The sequence below is a fragment of the Pezoporus occidentalis genome, unplaced genomic scaffold (assembly GCF_034315485.1).
Source record: "Pezoporus occidentalis ecotype Australia unplaced genomic scaffold, CSIRO_AGI_Poc_V1 ctg110, whole genome shotgun sequence".
Lineage (NCBI taxonomy): Eukaryota > Metazoa > Chordata > Aves > Psittaciformes > Psittacidae > Pezoporus > Pezoporus occidentalis.
In genome coordinates, this window is record NW_026912887.1 from 1936223 (window position 1) to 1955853 (window position 19631).

Below are 19631 nucleotides of genomic sequence, written 5' to 3' on the forward strand. Positions count from 1 at the left end.
TTTGTAAGCTAAATCAGTCAGTTGATTAGACTGTGGTTTATAAGCTGAACCAGCCAATTCACAGGACACACTGCTTCCAGCCTTGTCCTTCCGCTGCCTCTTCTCTTGGATTTAACTTCAAGACATCAGTGGTAACTGAAGACTTGCATCCACAAAACTCACAGGATAACATGCCTCTTTCAGGACATATTTGGTCCTTAGTCAGCATATTACTCCATTCTACTTGGTCTGTCTCCAAAAAGCCTTCGTTTACTCTGTGCTGATGAAGAGGACTGAAGGTGGCACATATCCCCAAGACATTTTCTTAATGTATTCCTGCTACTCTGTAAATCGGGAGTGGGTGGGGGAAAGAAATAAATATAGCTCTTAATTCTATTCTATTAATTGATTCAGAGCTGTTCTCATTCTGGCACTGGTATTTTGACCTCATTTTTTTCCCATTAAAACTCTTCAGGATAGCCTGGGTCTTATGGGCAGCCTTTTAATAAGAAGCCAAAATTCATGTCTGTAACTTTACAATACACTTATGCATCAGCTGAACAGCCTCCTGACTGCAAGGAAGCTGGTAGAGAAGCTAGGAGGATTTATAGGCGTGAGGATGTACTTGTATTAACCAGTACAGAACACATACCCTGTACTGGCTTTAGGATCAGGCCTTGCACACACCCAGCTGGTCTGGAGCTCTGGCAGAATATATGAATGCTATCCCTCTGCAACAGCCATGGGAACAGATCTATTCCTACAGCATAGTAATATGCTTAATCTGAAAGTACATACCACAGTTCAAGGTCTAAACCACATTTCAAAACCTAATCTAAGAAATAGCATTTTAACTAATGTTTCTTTTCATAAAAGCCGTAACTGGTACTTACAGAGAACGTATACGCAGGAGTATTAACTGTGATAGCTGGAATGCTCCAGTATGCATTATTTAGTCCTGCAGATCTCTGCTCAGTCCTTTTCCTCAACAGTCCTTTTCCTGTAGTTAACAGTCAAAACCTGGGCCTTTCTTCCAGAACAGGCTGTCTTGGGTGTCAGAAAAAGCATTTAACACTGCAGTGACCTTCACAATATTACCCAGGATACTGGAAAAAAACACTCACTGCCACTACTGGTGGTAGTGCCCACTAGTGGAAAGCTGCCCTAATACTCTGTTCAAAACACCCACATGAAGTTTTTGATGGCTAAAGTCCTTATTTCTCAGTCTTACTGTGTACTACTAAAACATTTCTAAATTTAGTAATTCGGTATTAACTCATGGTGACATCTGAATGGTGCAACTTACCACAAGATAATAAGAGCTTAAAAGAACGCCCACCTACAGGTATAATTTTCCCCCTTTGATTATCAGGAGAATTCTGTGTGCCACCCAGGCAGAGTACTTTGGTCAGCATTTCAGACTTGCGAGAGGAAGCAAAAGCTCAGAAAAGAACAATAACTGCAAAATTTCATCAGTAGATCATTTTCTCCTGGAAGCCCCAAGCAGATTGCTGCTCTCTAACAGTTAAGTTGTTTCTTCTCATAAATCAATAAGCTTTTGCTGGAGGGTATTTTTAGTAAGAACTATGACCCTAGCCATTTTCTTTATTTTGTAGCACATCTCGACAAAGGCAATGCTTGGGCAGACTTGCATCATTCCCAAGGACAACTGTACTTTCCTAAGGTTCACTTCTCTGCACAGCACCATCGTGCACACACAAACCCCTAAACGCTCTTGAATTTATAGCTGTACAACCTTTAGCTTGAATCTGAGTGGTAGCAACTTGAAGAAATGAAGGGGAAACTGCTTTACTCCAGGGAAGGTAGCTTGACTTGACAACATCTCTTTTTAGCTCACAGCACCCCATCACTTCTACCAACATACTCAGTTTTGTCTCATTTTTAAATGCAAGTTTGGAGGACTACACTGAGAGGAGACAAGATGGAGTTATTAAGAGAGCACCATTTTATCTATCTCAAAGATATACATACTGCTCTTCACCAATCAGAAGATTTAGAGTTCTGCAACGCCAAGAAAAATCTGCCCTCCCTCCCCCCCCCCCCCCCCCAAATTTCAGGGGAGACTCTTTTCAAACAGCATTGGATTACACTATGGGCTATTGGCCAAATTCACTGTTCTTATGCATGACACGGAAAGCCACAAGGGGCCGAAAAGCAAAAAGATGACAATACCTGGCTTTGGAAGGAACAATGTTTAGGCTGTCTCCAAAAACATATCTATTTTTGTCACCTTATATCATGCCTGTGAACACCCCCATCCTCTGAGCCTCGAAAAGAAGAAAAAGATAATCTTAATGCCATTCACCTTCTGAACTTGAGTGGTGGCATTTTGCTGTGCTGCATGAAGATCTCCCTGAACAGTGCTCGTACACTACTTGACATGTACTAGTACAAGAATACTGATTCTACAGTCCTGTAGTTAGTTATCAAAGCACATTAGAAAATATTTTCAAGACTCTTTGTGCCTAAACATGTGCAAAAAAATTTCTCAATAATATAGAATATTACAAAATGAAAGGGTGTGCAGTTTTGCACTTCACTGCTGAAAATGCAGCTATCCTTCAGAGGTGCATGGCAGCTTGCCTGTGTTCTTTTGCATTGCTTAATTAACCTAATGACAACTGCAAATAGGCTGAAATAATAAAATTAGGGTTCTAGTTATTTTATATTGCCATTTATAATCATGACTTCTTAATTATTGTTCATGTTGATGCAGAGAGTTGACCAATGTACAGGGGGGTTGTACAAGGGGGTTAGAGGAATTTGCTTGCTTAAACAAAAGTATTGTCTGTTGTAAATGCCTGCTAAGCAGAACAAAGGCACCTGGTCCTATTGATAAGGAAAAGCAGACACTTGGTCCTATTGATAAGCAGCTATTGATAAGGAAATGCAGACACTTGATCCTATTAATAAGCAGCTATTGATAAGGAAATGCAGACACTTAGTCCTATTGATAAGCAGCTATTGATAAGGAAATGCAGACACTTGATCCTATTGATAAGCAGCTATTGATAAGGAACTGATAAGGGGGAGATGCAGATGGTTTATGGCTGGGATACCGACCAAACCCTAAGGCCATATGTGAAGACTGAAAGGTGAAAAGTGCAAGAAGAGGAAGACTCATTTACTTCATCTTGAAGACCCCTACCCACAGGAGGAAGACTCAGTTACTTCATCTTGAGACCCTTGCCCATGACCAGAGGGGGCACTGCACAGGTGCAGAGGACCTTCTGGCTCATTATAATACGAAGCGGGGATAGGACATGAATATGTCTAGGCGTGTTGTGCAACCTTATGAATATATCTTAACTTTAGAGAATAAATGTAGAGGGAAACAACACTGAGGCACGCATGACTTTGAGGAATCATCCCCGTGCGTCTCAGCGCTGAATAAAAAGCATACCTACTTTACAACTTTAATGAGTTGTGGAGTCAATCCGCGCACCAATACATTGTTACAATTAATGTTGATTTTGAGGTGGCCAGGAAAATGGGATGAAGTACTATATACAGATAGGTTTTTCACTTTAAGAAACCACCCGGAGTGGCAGACAGAATGTGAAATTAATATAGCTCTGCCAGATCCCTAATCTTGGCTTTGAAAAAGGACAGAGAAAACCAGAAAGCTAAGCAGGAGAGATGTTGTTCAGCCTGTGATATTGGAAAAATTATATATCACAGTTACCTCTGAGAGGAGCATCCTCTGTATCTGTCCTATCAGATATTGATAAGGAGGAGGAGATTCTGTCACTGGCAACAAGCAGCACATTCACATTAACCCAGAAGTGCTGTTGCAGAGGCAGGCATCTGTAACCCCTGCAGAGCAGGGTGAGCAGCCGTGAGAAGGAAAAAAAAAAAAGAGAAAACTGGGAAAGGAGGGGAGCTCGCGCAGCTCGTGTTTGAGCACGGGATGGGTGCTGGGGCAGGCAAACAAGTGGGAACAGACATGTTGATAGACGGGACTGAGGGGTTGTGGGATGTTTTGAAACTGGTGAAGGAGGAATGTCGGACAAAGGTGGGAGAAGTGGGTTCTTCTCCTATGGGACCGGATCGGTGTGTGTGTGCTGTGGAGAGTTTTGGACGTTGGAAGTGAGACTGCCCTGGGGGGAGAGTGCCATGGAGTGACTCTGGTGGCTGAATTGAAACTAGACTGACAAGGGACCTGGGGAATCTACCCTAGTAGATCCACTGGTTAAATTAAAACTAGAGACCAGAGGAAATAAGGTGGAATTTTAGTGGATACAGGAGCAACTTATTAGGCGTTAATTCAGAGGGAAAAGAATTTGTTACAGATGTGGGAGCTACTGGCCACCAAGGATAACAAAAAAAAAAAACAAAAAAACCAAAAAAAACCAAAAAAAGGAATAAAGCAAATTGGAAAAACAAATAAGAATGCATAAAATTTTTATGCATACTAAATTCTTGGAAATCCTTATTAGGACAAGAAGCAACATTTAAAGAAGGCAAAATGGAATTAAAAGAGTTGAGTTTATCTTTAATTCAACAGAAAAAGCGAACAGGAGGACCTCCCTGAAATAGAAGAAATCCTTAATCCAGGTATATCTGGGAATATGGACATCTGAAGTTCCAGGTAAAGCGAAAAATGCTTTACCTGTTAAAGTAGAAATAAAAAGGGGGCCCTGCCCAATTAGAATAAAACAATAGCCCCTAAAATTGCAGGAAAGGGAATGAAAAAATCATTCATAAATTTTAAAATATAAATTCTTAATTGAATGTGAATTGGAATATAATACTCCTATCTTGCCAGTAAAGAAAAGTTGCAGATTGGTTCAAGATCTCAGGAATCAACAAATTTGCAGAGGATATTCAGTAATAGCTAATCCGTGTTGACTAAATCGAATCAAAAATGATTTGCCGTCTTGGATTTAAAGGACTCTTTCTTTTGCTTACCATTGGCCAAAGAAAACCAGAATTTATTTGCTTTTGAATGGGAACATCCTGACACAGTAAGGAAAACCCAATTAACTTGAAAGGGTTTAAAACAGTCCAACAATTTTTGGAAACCAGTTAGCACGGGATTAGAGTCATGGAAACCACCCACTCAGACGGGGACTCTGTTACAATATGTGGATGACTTATTAATTGCTACTGAAACAAACGAAGAATGTATCCAGTGGACGGTGGGATTATTGAATTTTCTGGGACTGAATGGTTATTGGGTAACCAGACAAAAGGCCCAACTAATCCAAACCTGAGTTTCCTACCTAGGATGACAGAGAAAACTTGGAACTGCTAGAAAAGAAGCCATTTGTCAAGCTCCATGACTGTCAACCATCAAGGAGCTCCACGTTAAAAGAAACCCCTCTCTCTTTGGAATGGACTGATTCAGCAGAGGAGGGCTTTAGAAATTTAAAAGCAGAGCTAATGAGAGCTGCAGCTCTGACTTCTGGATGTGACTAAATCCTTTTGGCTATATTCCTATGAAGAACAGGGAATAGCTTTGGTGGTCCTTACTCAGAAACTAGGACCCTGGAAGAGAACAGTGGTGTATTTTTCAAAACAGCTGAATGAAGCAAGCAAAGGATGGCCCGGATGCCTAAGAGCTGTGGCAGCAGTTATCATGAATGTTGAAGAGGCCCGCATATTTACCTTGGGACAAAAATTACTGTACTAGTGTCCTGTGTTGTATCAGCATTCCTGGAACAGAAAGAAGCCCACTGGTTCAATCCAGCAACTATTAGACAGATTTGAAAGACTGATTCTAAATAAGCATTTGGTGTGGTCCATGCACACGGTGCCATGTGGAAAGAACGAGGACCTTTGAACACACAGGATAAACGACTACTGAAAGCTGTTCAGCTACCTGAGGAAGTAGCTATTATGTATTGTCAAGGATATCAACAAGGTGAAATTTGGCTGAAACTCATTCCCTTAATCCCTGACGGCAAACTAACAATTGAGAAATCTAAACCTAGAAAATCAAAGGAGGATAGAAAATGTATTGAAGATCTCAGAGGAGGAGAGGAAAACAAAGAAGATTGGGTTCAGATACCTGATGGGCGAATTATAATCCCCTATAACCAACTCTGGATGCTAGTTCAGGAGGAACATAATAAAACTCATCGAGATAGCAAGTCTTTGTATAAATACTTAGATGAACAAATTGAAGGAAGGAATCTATATATCATAGTTCAATTAGACAAATAAATTTTTACCAATATTTGGTGTTAATGAAATACTTTTTTAGGGTGGCCAGAAGCATTCCCTTGTAGGTTTTGGAGTACCAGAGGCACTTTCTTCTGACCAAGGCTCGCCCTTTAGTGCAAAATAGTTACAAGGGCAACTACTAAACCTCGGTCGAAAGAAGAGGCTATCCTATGTAAAAATTTTATATGGAAGACCGTATCAGTCCCAGTTTAAAGGAGAAAGTCTTCTGGAAGTGGGAGAAGGTTATCTCCTAAAATTTCTGGTCAATCTGGGAAAACAATTAGAAGAAATAAGAGAATACTAAGGACAAGAGTGAGAGGCATGGATTACCCGACTCACCCTTTTAGATCCAGAGACTGGGTTTATGTTAAGAATTTTTCAGGAGATCCTCTACAGGAGAAGTGGAGCGGACTGTATCAGACAATATTGGCCACCTTTACAGCAGTGAAGATGAAGGAACAACCTGCTTGCAAGAATAAAGAAAGCACCAGAACCAGAGAAGACATGGCGGATTGAACCTTCAGGACCCTCGCATATGAAATTATATCAGTCATAATTTGGATTTATGTGATAACTGACATACCATCTTGGGACTAATACCTGAAATTAATATAGAATGTTACTAAAGTTGTTAATTGTAGTGACTGTTAGGTGTGTGCACAGTTGCCTGAATCAGAAGAAGATCAGGGCCTTCCTGAAACAGATAAGAAATGAAATTTAAATATGTATTACACCAGGAACCAGAATAGGAGACTAAATACCACAGGTGTAAAATATTGATTACTTGTGGTATAACAAAATTTTCTTCCTGGAATTGTAAACGATCTATGATAAATGATGAAAATTGAAAAAGAAATGAAATTTAAGTATCAAATAGAAACAAGAAACTATTTCAAAAAGACTCTAGATGAAAATATGTTGCAAAAGAATTTGCAAAAGGACAGAAAAAAGGGGTATAGACATTTGTGAATACTAACAGACACCTTTTCAGGTTGACCAGAAGCCTTCCAACTAGAAGCACACAAGCCCGGGAGGTAACAAAGATTGTTATAGGATGGTCCTGGGGATTTCAAAAGTATGTGCTGCATGAACTTATCTGACCATTCTGAATCAATTCATGCTAAACTGCGAAAATTGCAGGAAAATATGCAAGAGCTTAGAATTATTGGAGGCGGATTGGATGAATGGTTAAATAACCTAGGAGTTACTGGATGGTTCAGGGACATAATGAAACAAGGCCTTTTAATCTTGGCTATAGGACTACTCATTTTAATGACTGTACCTTGTATAATACAGTGTATATCAAAATAACTTCATAAATCGATAGAAGGAACATGGATAGCTCTGTCATGAATAATAGAGTAAAAGAATTTACTAACTCTATAGAAAAAGGGGGGATTGATACAGAGAGTTGACCAATGTACAGGGGGGTTGTACAAGGGGGTTAGAGGAATTTGCTTGCTTAAACAAAAGTATTGTCTGTTGTAAATGCCTGCTAAGCAGAACAAAGGCACCTGGTCCTATTGATAAGGAAAAGCAGACACTTGGTCCTATTGATAAGCAGCTATTGATAAGGAAATGCAGACACTTGATCCTATTGATAAGCAGCTATTGATAAGGAACTGATAAGGGGGAGATGCAGATGGTTTATGGCTGGGATACCGACCAAACCCTAAGGCCATATGTGAAGACTGAAAGGTGAAAAGTGCAAGAAGAGGAAGACTCATTTACTTCATCTTGAAGACCCCTACCCACAGGAGGAAGACTCAGTTACTTCATCTTGAGACCCCTGCCCATGACCAGAGGGGGCACTGCACAGGTGCAGAGGACCTTCTGGCTCATTATAATACGAAGCGGGGATAGGACATGAATATGTCTAGGCGTGTTGTGCAACCTTATGAATATATCTAACTTTAGAGAATAAATGTAGAGGGAAACAACACTGAGGCACGCATGACTTTGAGGAATCATCCCTGTGCGTTTCAGCGCTGAATAAAAAGCATACCTACTTTACAACTTTAATGAGTTGTGGAGTCAATCCGCTCATCAATGTCAACTTATAGAAATAACAATTTCTTCTCCCACTCCCACTTGAGGTTACCATGCAGTATTAACCGGATATGTAGAGATGAAGAAAAGCAACTAAGAGACACCTTAAAGCATACACAGAGCCCCCAGTCATGAGCCTCATTAAATGTTGTTATGCTTTGCCTAGATAAACCTTTCAATAGTTTTAACACATATTGGTCATTCCATTCAAGAAGACTGATAAATACACTATGAAAGCTACTGAAGCTTTAAAAATAAATACAAGATTCAATCAGTGCTCTGCACAGCATTGTCATTATGGTTTATTTCCTATTTAAAGAGGTCACTGAAAAACCACAAGCAGTTGAAAAGACTCCTGAAACTTCTCCTACAGAGCAAGCACATACATCTGGATATGCTCTTATACTTCAGCTCTTTTGGTATTCTTCAGAATAACTTAAATGATAGCCAGCATGGAAATGTTATATCCTGACAAAGTAACTGCATGTTTAATGACCAAGAATAAATAAAAACGAGAGGCACAGAGAGAGCAATACTTAAGCAATCAACATTTTCATGAGATAAACACATATGAAAGCTAGTACCATTACCTGGAATATTATATTGATAGTAATCAGGATCATCTGGTTCCTCCTTCACTGTTACTGTTGACACTTCCAGAGAAATTCCTGTAGAAGCAAGAAAGGAATCAAATATGGAAACTAATTATAACCAGGTTCTTAAAAAAACAAACAAAACACCCACCAAGATCCTACCTGGTCTCTATTCAAAAAAAGAAAAGAAAAGTAAAGATCAGGTGCTGAGACACCAAACAACTGTTGAGCTAAACCAAAGGTGACCAAGTGACCTGCTGGTTTATTATGTTTCAGTTTGGTCACTGTCAAACGGATTCAGGATTAAATGCTTCCGTACAAAGTAGGAATCCTTGCAAATGCTATCTCTGATCAGATATGTTTTATCACTTGTGCTAAAAGTACTTGTAGACCTAACTCCTGCTCACTGCTCTCCACAGCCAAGTTGGGATACATCCTGCCTCAAACTGTGCTGCTGATGGAGCAACACCAAAAGTGCTAAACTGCTCTTGGCTTCCTTCAAGTGAAACATCCCCTCCATAAGCCTTCACAACATTCCCTAAACGCTTTTAAAACATTCCAACAAAAGGAGAATTACTTAAAATGCCCGGAAGCAGCACTGGAAAGAGTCTGGGACTGCCTTGACAAAAGGCTCAAGTTAACTCTTTGTGTATGTTAACTATGGAGGTTTCCCAAATCACAAGTTGTGAAGCACAAAGAAGCAAAGAAATGGACTAAACATAAAAACTTCATTCTTATACAAAACACTGAGCAGTGTGGCCTGACCCAACAAAAGGAAAAGTCACCAGCTTATCTCAAAGCACACCTGTGTCTCTTTGGCTTTAATGGAATTATTCACACCCTTACCTCAAAGCAGACACTTAAGCATTGCTCCACTGTGGATGACAATGCCTGCAGGATCATGTCTTAACTGCAGGAAACTTAGGAATGCTTGGGCTTTTCTCAAGAATAACTAACCTGGTTTGCTATCTCTCTTACTTGTTCATTTCCCTTTTAGAAAGAAAAAGGAAATTCTGTAATTTTCAACATTTTAGTAATATTAACAACTAAACCAAGTTTTTATCCCCCAATTAGGGACAAAGTAATCTTGAATTAGAACAAAGTAAAACCTGTGATTTCCTTCTTCTCCACTTTAAACTATTTACAAAGATAAATTGGTTTAGTCCACAAAATTTTACAGATCTCCCTCTTCTAGAAATGGAAACATTTGGCCAAGGCTCAATGCTTGATAAAACTCCAACTGAAAAGTGGACAATTTTAAGGAAAGTTTTTCCTTCTCACAAATGATGGCTCTTTGCTGCTCTTTTCTTAAAGCTTCCTATATTTACTTAACTTCAGCCTTCTGAACAGAAACTGACCATTTTTTGGAAAACAAGAGCAGATTGTTGAACATACCTGAGTCCTCGTTCGGTTCTGTCTTCACTTTAACAGGAGTACAACTAAAAAAATACACAAAGCAAGCACACTGACATTATAAAAACATTCTGGGAAGTTCCTCAAGCTTTACAGGTTGTCAAGTAAAATCAATCTCCCAGTACTTTTTTTTTTTTCCAACTAGGAACACAAAAGTAAGAAATCCTGCATTTTGGCTTATCTGATTTATCTCAAGGGAATTGTCCCAGAAATGCAGGGATAGGACATTCCTGGCATATACGACATTCAAAGCACATTTACCATTTAATGAGAAGCAAACTCAGCAGCAGAGCAAACTGATCCCTGTTTTCACATTAACCGATTTTTGATTTATTTCAGACATAATCTACCCATTTACTAACAAAAAAAATTATTTTACGGCTTTTCTTTTACTGAGGAAGAGGAAGGAAACAACATTACATCTGTTCCCCATTGCTGCCATAGCATAAAACATGACAAACTTATCCCTCACTGACAGACTGTGAATTAAGAACACTCACTGGGCTAATTAAACCAAAAGGAAACTTTGCCATCTGTTTAATTTGTAACAGTTTCCCCACAAATAATGGTCAAAAGAAAGAGAAAACTCAGATTCGTGCTTTTTATAACCGCAGGCAAGCAGAAGTTATCCAAAGGTCAGCTGGACAGAAAAAGCATGTTAAGAGAAAGAAATTGCATGAAAATACATAGCTGATACAAAAAACCTCCATGATTTTAAATTCACCTTCCACCTGGAGGTATAATTGATTGTGATGGATCTGTCATAGCAGCTCCTGAAAGTTAAAAGACAATCTTTGAATTTCCTGCACTCCATTTACCTTAAATACAAATTGAAAATGTAACACTGATTTCATGAAATGAAAACCTGTTCACACTTCACAAGCGTATCTGCTTCTTTTCTGTATTCACAGATACGAGGGAAGGATCTCGTTAAACTGCTTTATTAATCTATAAAGCAACACCAATATAAAGTTACTTCAAATGTACATTTCATGCTTTTCCCTGGTCCTTTTCATGATGGCAGGTGAAAATTCGGGGAAAAAAGGTAAACAAATCTTTCACCTAAACTGTGCTAAAGCAGGTAGTTCAATAGAGATTCAGCATAGCTCTAAATTACAGCTAGACACAAACAGCTCATGCTTCTAGAATGTCATTTAACCCACTGAAAACCTGTCCTGCATTTTTAATAGAAATATAACCAGATTCTCTGTGATTACACACTTTTTATTCTTTTTACTGGGCATAGACAACACATATCTAATTTTACTAATCCAGCATCAGTTTCTGGTTGTGTCTCCCAAGACATTGCTTTTTGACTACATTCCTATTGAGACTCCTTCATCCTCTTCATAAAACAAATTCTTACATGTACAAATTTTGCAAGTAAACAACATGATCCCATGAAAGGAACAGGGATTTCTTCTAAGCTAGGAGTGAATCTTTGTGCAATTTTAAAACACTCTAGCTCAATTTTTCTCATCTATAGAGGCTTTCATAGGAACTACACCACCTAGCTACTTCAGAATATCAGATCAATGTTTAAAATGAGATATAAATGCCAAAATCAGCTCTGCATAGGAACACAGAACACTGCAAAGTCTTGGCATCTTCTAAAAATGCAATACAGTCCTTCATCAGTTCACTTCTTTCCCTAGGATACTATCCAATCCACATAAATTCAAATTCAGTAAAAGAATGAAGAATGCAATAGACAAAGTTTATCTCTAATTAATTGCTCCTGGCAAAACACATAAAGGAAAAGGTTCTAGTTCCATAAGGAAGGCATTTCACACTCCAGAATTTCTGCACAGCTTGCCACTTTATCCACACAACTAATTCTTGTATCTATACTGCTATCTAACCTAAAATTCTGATTTCTATTTAGTCTGAGTAAGTAATAACTTACCTAGGTGTTTCTCTGGCTCTAGGAAAGGCCTGCGTGGAAATACAGAAAGAAAACCCACAGTTTTAGCAAAGACATCATAACTTACTTGGTAGTGTAACATTAATGAGAGAGCGCTCCTGTTTAAGAGAAACAAGCTGCAACTTATTTCATTAAAAACTAAAATTAATTGGACTTAAGTACAAAACCAGAATGGACAGACTAGCACAAGATAGAGAAAATAACCTTTTAATGACAAATGAGATCCCTGACTTGTTTTCCAAAATCCATTTGAGGGTTGAAACACTGTAATTTGCTGGATGTTTAAATGCAAGTCCTTCAGGCAGGCCCTGCACTACCACAGCAGACTGGTCCCTCTGAATCTTCTCATATGGCACAGGTACCACCGTTGACTTTCCTAAAGCTTTACCTAGAGAATAAAAAGAGATTGTACTGAGGTCAAGAGTGTTCAAACTGGGAAAAGGATAAGACCCTCATAAAACTTTTTTACTTGGAGAGGTCTTGAGGAAAAGCAAAGTGTAGATGCAAATCTCTACAGGAAACCAAGTACTGCTCACATTAATATGCACTGGAACCCACTACGATAGAGGCTTTCCTGAAAGGAAATTTAATGGGTTGTACAATACCTTCACATCTCACCATGCAAACCACATCAAGAAAATTATGCAATGTATTGGTATGTTTTAGAATAGGGTACTAAAAGTTACAATTACCACCTTAACAGCACTGTAGTTGGAAGGCTAAGATCATGCAGTACTTTCCTCCCAACCGGAATAAAAGTTAGAAATCCAGGACATCTGTTTGGAAGACTCTGAAGCACCCACCATAGCAAAGGCAGAAAAAGTCCTCCACAGACTTCCTGAGAGCTTCGAGTTCCACAGTATCCACTGGCAGTCTATTTATAGGTGGTATAGTCTTTGTTTCCTGCAATTCTGCAGCTCTCTCCTCTTCTGTAACACCTAGCAGTTAGTTATAAAAATAAGACAAAAATAAAGTAAGTTATTAAACCTCCCAGTACCCAGTCCCTCCAGTTTAGAGTAGTAACACTAGGGCAGGATCCCTGCCAAAAAAATCATAAGAAATCACTCGTCTTAGAAGCAAATGCACTTATATCTGTACATGAACAATGAATAAATTAAAATTTACCCTAAAATCATTACATCCTCCTTACAGCCTTCAGAAATATCACCCTCTGAGGTGTAAGAATGATGAATTAAGAGACATCCAAGCAGGGATTTTTTGGGGCATGAAGAGGTAGCAAACTATTAATTTCAGTATAAATAAAACGCAAAGCTGCCAAGAGAAGTAGGACTAACACAATCACCAGGGAAAAGGTTAAAATGCCTGCATAGAGGGTCCCATAGCTCTAAAGTGCTACCCATGATGCCCTATTGCAGCATGTTACGTTACATCCTGGTTTGTTTATGCTGTATGTACTTAGCTGAGAAGGAATCTGACTTGTCATAACAACTCCTACCTTTCAAAGACATTTCAAATACACATCTCATTAGTGAATAGGAGAAGTTGTAAACAAGACACCAGCACACAGAACAGAGAAGATTTCAGCCCTAGACCTTGTTATAGTCTCTGGGCAAAAGTCATTGCCAAAAGACCGATGGAATAACACTTTCAGTATTTAAAAGCAAATGGAAGTGATCTTTTCAGGTGACAGCCTTCCTTTCTTACCACTCAGTTCTTGCCAAGATTTACTGTGAATCACCCAGCAAAAATGGGGGAAAACAACAGACACTCTCCATATGAAAGAAAAAGCATGGGAGATCTGTGTTCCTATGTGCAAGAGGATGATCGGTGCTGAAGCTGTGTCATGACTTAACCGTGAGCAGTCACAGCAGTACGGCTGAAACACTGCTTTGCACTGCCAGTATTGTCACTTTACACTAACACAAGAAAACAAACATCTGTTTAAACAACTGATTATAAATGAGTTGTGAAATGAGCTGAAACACCACTGCTTTTACTAAAGACATTTATAATCTTAAAAACTGGGATTTTTATGCTTAAAAAAGAATCTCTCTTTCGCTCTACAAATCACATGTCCGCTTCCTGCACTGGAATCCAACCTCCACACAACATTCAGCTCTCCAGCTCTTCAGCCTGACACTTTTGCTTCCTCTGCAATCTGACAGGGCGTACCATAACAAAAACAATACTGCAAAACTGGAATGTTATTATACACCTATAACATAGGTGTATAATTAATGACAGCTTATAAAGTTTGCCTGAAGACCTGGGGATAAGAGACATCAGTTTCCATTCATAGCCACATGCAATGTTGCTTTTTGGGTGGGGTTTTTTTTCTACCTATGAGACTGATTCATTGAAAACGCCTTTACTGACTGTAGCTTCTCAAAAGCATACCCACACTTTCTAAATATAAGCAAAACAAAAATGATGACACTGCTCACTTCCCATTAAAATGAGAACTAGACAAAAAGACATTGAAATTTTCCTTCTTAACTCTTATCGTTGGGTTTCATTACGTGTTTTGAACCCATTTTCTTAAGCTCACATCATGCATCCGCCTCCCTAATCTCTCCCACTTTTGACAGAGTTTCTGACAAACAAGACTAAGTCTCAAACACAGTAAGATTTATGACAGCTCTGCAAAACTGATCAGACCCAGCAGCCATTCATCTCCTCTGGCAGCATCAATGGACACATCTCCACTTGCTGGAGCTTACAAACCTTACAGGTTCTGACCAAGCCCTTGCCACAACTACCAGAGCACCCAGGAGGATTCAGGCTATATTTGGGAGGGAATGCCTGGGACATGTGCAATAAGACCTGTTGGGAAAGAGGGATGGGGGCTGTTTTTACAAGATAAATAGCTCAGGAAGGGTAAGGAATGTTTATATCAGAAAAGAATTGCTTTCTACACAGCTGAGAGCATACTGCAGGATTAGACCTGTTACTCTGCAAAAGCTATTCCAGATTCAGCATGGTTAAAGATGACCCAGCTCCTAACAACAATCTTCATTTTGCACTCAAGAGTCCATATATGATTCAGTGCCTCTTACCTTCTTGTACCATCCATGTTTTGGTTATTCAGAACACCCTTCCCTCTTATCTACCCTGATCAGCAGCAGACCGGGTTTGACAGCCCAGCCTATCACTTGGCTGGAAAAGGAATCTCCCAGCTACCACCATCCTTATAAAATGGAAATACTATAAAATGAATAGGCTGCTTTAAAGTAAAAGTGCCTCTTACAAAAATTCTTATGACTGAACAAAAAAGGAAATACCTGAAATGATCAAATTTGAACTTGGCAATTTTTTCCTGTTGTATGGCAGCAATTAGATAGCTACACCCTGGCCTCCAGAGGGGTAGACGGTATAGCTTCCTGCTTTAAATAGATGCTGTTATGCTTATAAAATGATAAAAGAGTGTTACAGCTCAGCAGTGTTATACAACATGTATTCTAAAGCATGGCCTAAGTGCTATTTTGGCAGACTAGAGGCCATAAAGCACATCTGTATTCACAGGACCCAACCCAGAGGTGAGAGGAATGCCGCTGCATGGAGGAGGCAGACAATTGACAAAATCAGCACTATCTGCATGTCACCAAAGAGTAAGACACAAAAATCAAGCTTTAGCAGAGACACAGTTTACTTGAGTGAAATTTCCTCAAAAATGTCACTTGAAGAGGAGATGCTACACAAACAACAACAGAGAAAAGCTGGTAGCATTCAGTATCTGAAGGTGATGGAGCTCAACACTCCTCTAGCAGAAGAGCTGTCAGTGCCACGGTACATACGGCATGTTAAAACAACAGGTTATTAATCAGGTGGTTTGGCTTTTAATCCCCCAGGTGGAGAAAGCCACGAAGTGATTGTAAGAGTATGAATGTCACCCCTGTGCAGACACTCTGAGAGGCAACTTAAGGGCAACAATTATTTTGTGACACCACTCATGTACCTACATTTTACCATTTGTGCTTAAGGAAAATTACTCTGTGAAAATAACTATGAGCAATGAAAGAGGGAAGTAAACGTGTGTAGCTAAAAGCTGTTTGATTTGTTTTGCAATGCATCCACCCAGCTCATCTGTGAGCTTTTTAAGGCCATCCAGTTTTGCAGTTCAGGAAATTAGACAATAACTTCAAATTAAAGAGAAATCATTTCAGGATTATCAAAGGATCACTTAAACCACAAGAAAAGCAAATCACCTGAGGCAGAATTTAGAAACCAGGGAATTTCAAACAGATCAGCTATCTACTGTAATTTTCTGTCTGTTTTCAACTCTGATGAGACGAGATGGGTGGTCTCCACTGAAATGTGACTGAACTTACTAAGAAAGTTTTTTAAACTAGCTCTTAGCAGGATGGAAGCAAAGGAAGCACCCCTCAGGAAGAGAGGCATAAAGTGAGCTTCTAAAACACTTTAAAAATAACTTGTGTCTAATTGTGTAACAGAGGTTTTGAAAATGAATCTTTCTTTTCATTTTGAGAACTTGGGAAAAGGAAGAACAATAGTAGAAAAGCAAAGGATGAGTATAGCAGGCCACAAGGTAAAGCTAAACGACATTTCCAAGTCTTTCATGAAGATCTAGGCTGTTAATGTGGGGTTCAGCTAATGAACATGTGTTTGAGAATACATATAAATACATAACATTCATATATATATACATATGAATACATAATGAACACTGTGAGAAATGCAACATGGGACAGCTCAAACCCTACATTATTTGCATTTCAAAAGGTCAGGCAGAAGAGGACTGGTAAGATGGACTAAGTGAGCTCAGACGGAAACAGCAATGGCAAACAAAGAAGCAGCTCTTATAGCAAGACAGACAGGGATGATTGCTCTGGGTTTTAGAGTTATTACTTGCAACTGCAACCGCTAGGCAAGTGCTAGGAATGCTATCTTTGAACTAATTCCTATGCATGCGATTTATCAAGAATAAACTGATCACGTCTTCAAAGGTAGATGCTTTAACTCATAACTACATTCTGCAAATACAAAATAGACAGTGACTGAAACCAAAATGTTAAATCAAAAAAGCTTTTCGCAATGCCAAGAATGAACACATTAGGTACTTTATCAAGCAGTTACAACCACAACAGATAAACTCCCCCAAAAGCTAGAGGTGGGGCAGAAACAGATGCAAAATATGAACTAGTGCTTCCAATAAACAGAGTACAGTGTAAATACTTCAAGAGACTGGGAAAGCAGAAGCCCAGAGTGCTGGGGGCAGTCACAATGACTGCTGGGGGCAGTCATAAAGTGTCCTCGCTTTCTAGGAAGAACATCTGAAGCTTCATGCTTTTTATTAAATAAACAAAGATATTCCATAAACTTTAGCAATCAGAACACTACAGGCATCTTTGTAGCATCCTTGGAGATGGGGACTCCCAGAACCAACTCACAATGCAAGGTTTTACAGTGGCACAGGGGTCTGGGCCCAACTGCAGAAGACCATTTTGCACAGAGGGATGCAGAACAGGAAAGGAGATACACAAGAAGCCAGCTGTTGCCATGTCCACAACTCTCCCAAGCAAAAATGTTATAAAACTGCTGCTTAATTAAGCCCAGGCAGAGCCAGCCAGGTAATCATTAACACCTCACTGAACAGGCATGATGCAACCTGGCTCACAGAATGCACTCATGTGATCCCTTCCACTAGCAGAGAGGCAAGGTCTTAACTCCCAAGTGACAGACACAGGAGTTAAAACCTTGTTAAACATCATGTTTGCCAGCATAATTAGTCTGAGAAAAGGTGATGGGCTACAGTCAGTGTAGCCAGCAGCAACCTCTTCTGTTCTTACAATATGGAGAAGTACAAGATATTCCAAGTCATCTGCGCAAAAAGGGAGGTGAAAACTCAGAAACATAACTGAGAGCCACAGCTGAGCTAGTTCCCATGAAGGTGACTAGGAAGAACCTGTTCCAGCAGATACTGAAACAGAATTTAGCAGAGGTTGTTTCAAAGAGGCCGCTCCCAAACAGCTGGAAGGAAATCTGGCATGAAAAAAAGAGATCAAGAGTTACAGAGGTGTAAAACAGCTCTGGCTTGGTAACAGAAAACCATCCGGACAGTCACAGCTTTAAAAAGCAACTATTCCAAAATCCTTTTTTCCTGCTGCACACTCCATAAAGTGTACCTGTTTCGAAGTGCATTGGAAGACCAAATCTAAAGCAAGAATTATAGATACAGCCCTCCATCTGTATTTAAAATAGTAACATTAGTGAGGGCAGACATGAAACTGTACGAGTGCTTTGTTGGGATCCTCCGCCTGACTCTTCTTCTTTAACTTACTATTTAGGTCTACAATTCAATGACTCCTTTCTCTTCCAAAGTATTCTGTAGCTTCAGGAGCAGCAAAAGCCACCAAAGTCTCAGCTGGCTATGGGTTAGTTTAGGGCCAAAGTAAATGACTGTGGGAAACCAGTTTCCATACTGGCACATCATCATCAGAAAGTTGTATTTTTAAACTAGCTGCATTTGTGTTATTTTGGGCAACACCAAAAAGATGTCAGCTAGTTATAGTATTTTCACTTGTCGTGGTTTAAACCCTAGCCAGGCACCTTGTTCACTCACTTCCAGTGAGTGGTGCCGGGCTGGAAGCAATCAAGGCCCCCCCTGGGGGCTCTCCCCCACTCCTAGAGGGACGGGGAGGAGAATCGAAAGAATGCAACTCCCACGGGTTGAGACAAGAACAGTCCAGCAAACAATGTACAACACAAATCACCACCGCTACCACCACCGACAGCAATGATAAGAGAAAATAACAAGGGAAGAAAATACAATACCACCTGCCGGGAAACGAGTCCCACCCAGAAGACCCCGTGTCCTTCTGGGTAACTCCCAGTTACCCCCACACCGGGCATGATGTGCTGTGGTATGGAATACCTCTTTGGCTAGCTTGGGTCAGGTATCCTGTCTCTGCTTCCTCCCGGCTTGCCCTCCTCCCTAGCAGAGCATGAGCCTCACAAAGTCCTTGGTCAGGGCAAACATTACTTAGCAACAACTGAAAACATCGGCATTATCAGCGCTGTTCCCAGGCTGCAAGTCAAAACACAGCGCTGCATCAGCTACCAAGACGGAGAAAAACTGACTGCTACTGCTAAACCCAGGCCATCACTATAAAAGCATAGCAGATAATCAGAGACAAAGATGAGGACTGTCATTTAGATATTACAATGAGGACACAATCAGTAGCAGTTAGACCCACTAATGCCCTCTTTTATTAGAGTAATACTGGAAAGATATTAGGCTGCTTCCATACAGGTCAGAGGATTCAGTCTACTCAATTTCAAGTCTGATACATTCTGCTTTAGAGCTGAAAAGCTAAACACCCCATTTAGATACTGCTTCTGAATTCCTACAGACATGACAAATATACAGAACACAGAGGTAATCACAATAGGTAGGAAGAAGCAGATCAAGTGTATTACTACTTTATTTCCATCATTACTGGAACATCCATATAAAGTACCATAGAAACACTACATCCAGACCAGCAGTACATCACAGGCACTAA

General features: G+C 39.8%; 1 protein-coding gene across 3 annotated transcripts in view; it reads right to left on the reverse strand.

Moving 5' to 3' along the window:
• GTF2I (general transcription factor IIi) overlaps window positions 1-19631 on the reverse strand; it is an 81073-nt gene that overhangs the window by 40608 nt on the left and 20834 nt on the right. For all 3 annotated transcript variants that reach the window (XM_062632120.1, XM_062632104.1, XM_062632112.1), the window contains exons 4-9: window positions 12951-13085; window positions 12352-12535; window positions 12130-12158; window positions 10948-10996; window positions 10206-10249; window positions 8808-8885 (exon numbers count right to left, since the gene is read on the reverse strand). In XM_062632120.1, the coding sequence (XP_062488104.1) occupies window positions 8808-8885; window positions 10206-10249; window positions 10948-10996; window positions 12130-12158; window positions 12352-12535; window positions 12951-13085 (519 nt within the window). The remainder of the gene's footprint in view (window positions 1-8807; window positions 8886-10205; window positions 10250-10947; window positions 10997-12129; window positions 12159-12351; window positions 12536-12950; window positions 13086-19631) is intronic.